This window comes from Bombus vosnesenskii, unplaced genomic scaffold, assembly GCF_011952255.1.
Source record: "Bombus vosnesenskii isolate JDL3184/JDL3185 unplaced genomic scaffold, Bvos_JDL3184-5_v1.1 scf7180000013546, whole genome shotgun sequence".
Classification (NCBI taxonomy): Eukaryota; Metazoa; Arthropoda; class Insecta; order Hymenoptera; family Apidae; genus Bombus; species Bombus vosnesenskii.
Genome location: NW_022883111.1, coordinates 22,370 through 23,778, shown reverse-complemented (window position 1 = coordinate 23,778; position 1,409 = coordinate 22,370). Strand labels below are relative to the sequence as shown.

The window sequence follows — 1,409 nt, the reverse complement described above, 5'->3', positions numbered from 1 at the left end:
CAACGAACTGAAATCTGCTCGCCAACTTTACTCAGAATTCAATGCTTTTCAACTACAAAGATTTTCCGGTTAACCGTTCCTTAATTAAACATGTAACTATACCGAAACGTTTAAATTACCTTTTGAACCTGGTATACAGGTCAAAACTACTCCAGTTTACTCTGCTTTTTTCAGATCGCCCCTTTCAATTTCGCTGCGCGGAACGTCGGGAAAGGAACTCGAATACGAACGACTATTTCTTTTCTTGCCCCTCGATATCCGCACTACGCACGCGTTCGTTAGGCGTTCGCGACCGCTGCCACGTATGTCTTCTTCCAAATATTCGACGGAAGGATGTAGGAAGCATGTCGGCCTTACACTTTCATGATATGGCGCTTTGTATCGCGAAGCTATCGAAAAGAGTTCCGTCGGCGAGTGCCGCCACGAATATATGGGCGGTGTAAAGCAGACCAGTAAACAGCTACATACCGTTTTATACGAAAGTCCCAAAAATGGAGGCGAAAATTACTTTTTTGCGGATTGGAAATATCAACAATAAATTCTTACTTATTATACAACGCAAACCAGAAGAAAAAGAGTAAAAACAAAATAACGCATTTGCAATTCGTACGTCGCTTGATGGGTCAATTAATTGGGCATTTTCGTGACGCCGACCTCAAGAATACTTCATCATCTTCTGGAACAGCAGAAAGACTAAACGGCCTTTTACATGTCATTCGGCGAGATGACACAGAAGGAAGTAAAGATCGTGTGGTATGTTGTACACGGAAAACCAAAGGTAGAAGAAGAGAATCGATGTACTATTATGCCACTCGTTTGGTTAAACCGGCCCTGCATACACGCAATTGCTTCGAAAAATACCACACCGTGCAAGTATATGAAAGGAGTCATAAACGTAGCAAAAGTAAGTATCTTTTCCTGATTTTGACAGAAAAATTCTGTTATATTCAAACAAAGTCCTAGTTTTTATTACGCAAATGTTTTTTCGCATAGAATTAACACCAATGAATAAACGGATAACAGAAGAATTAAACGAAGTGGAACTAGTACAGTGCATAAAAGTACTATTGAAACCAAGCGAAAACATGAAAAGATCGAATTCCGTACCCGGATTACCTATAGAAACCATGTCTATAGAAATCATCTAAAGCACAAAAGATAAAAACAAGAAAAAGGATAGTAACACGGGGAACCAATCATCCTACAAAGAATTAGTACATTAAAATAAAAGATCAAACGCAACGGTGAAAAATTACTAGCGTTGCTGGAAAAGAAAGGAAGAGCAGAATAACAGAGGAACAACGAGAGTGAATACGAAATTAGAAAAGCTTTCCACAACTTCATAAGAAACTACTGGAAATGTAGAATGGAAAACATATCCAAATAAAAACCCAAAGAACTTTCACCAT

The 1,409-nt window shown here is 38.8% G+C and overlaps 1 protein-coding gene across 1 annotated transcript; it reads left to right on the top strand.

Annotated features, from left to right (window-relative positions):
- Window positions 1-618: 618 nt before the first annotated feature.
- LOC117238595 lies at window positions 619-1,148 on the top strand. The gene is made up of 2 exons (XM_033503620.1): window positions 619-904; window positions 994-1,148. The coding sequence occupies exons 1-2, from the start codon at window positions 619-621 to the stop codon at window positions 1,146-1,148; spliced, it is 441 nt and encodes a 146-aa protein (XP_033359511.1).
- The last annotated feature ends 261 nt before the right edge of the window (window positions 1,149-1,409 follow it).

Coding starts and splice junctions, on each gene's coding strand:
- LOC117238595 (XM_033503620.1), top strand. CDS start 619: ATGGGTCAATTAATTGGGCATTTTCGTGACGCCGACCTCAAGAATACT. Junction 905..993: donor GAGTCATAAACGTAGCAAAA/GTAAGTATCTTT, acceptor TTTTTCGCATAG/AATTAACACCAATGAATAAA.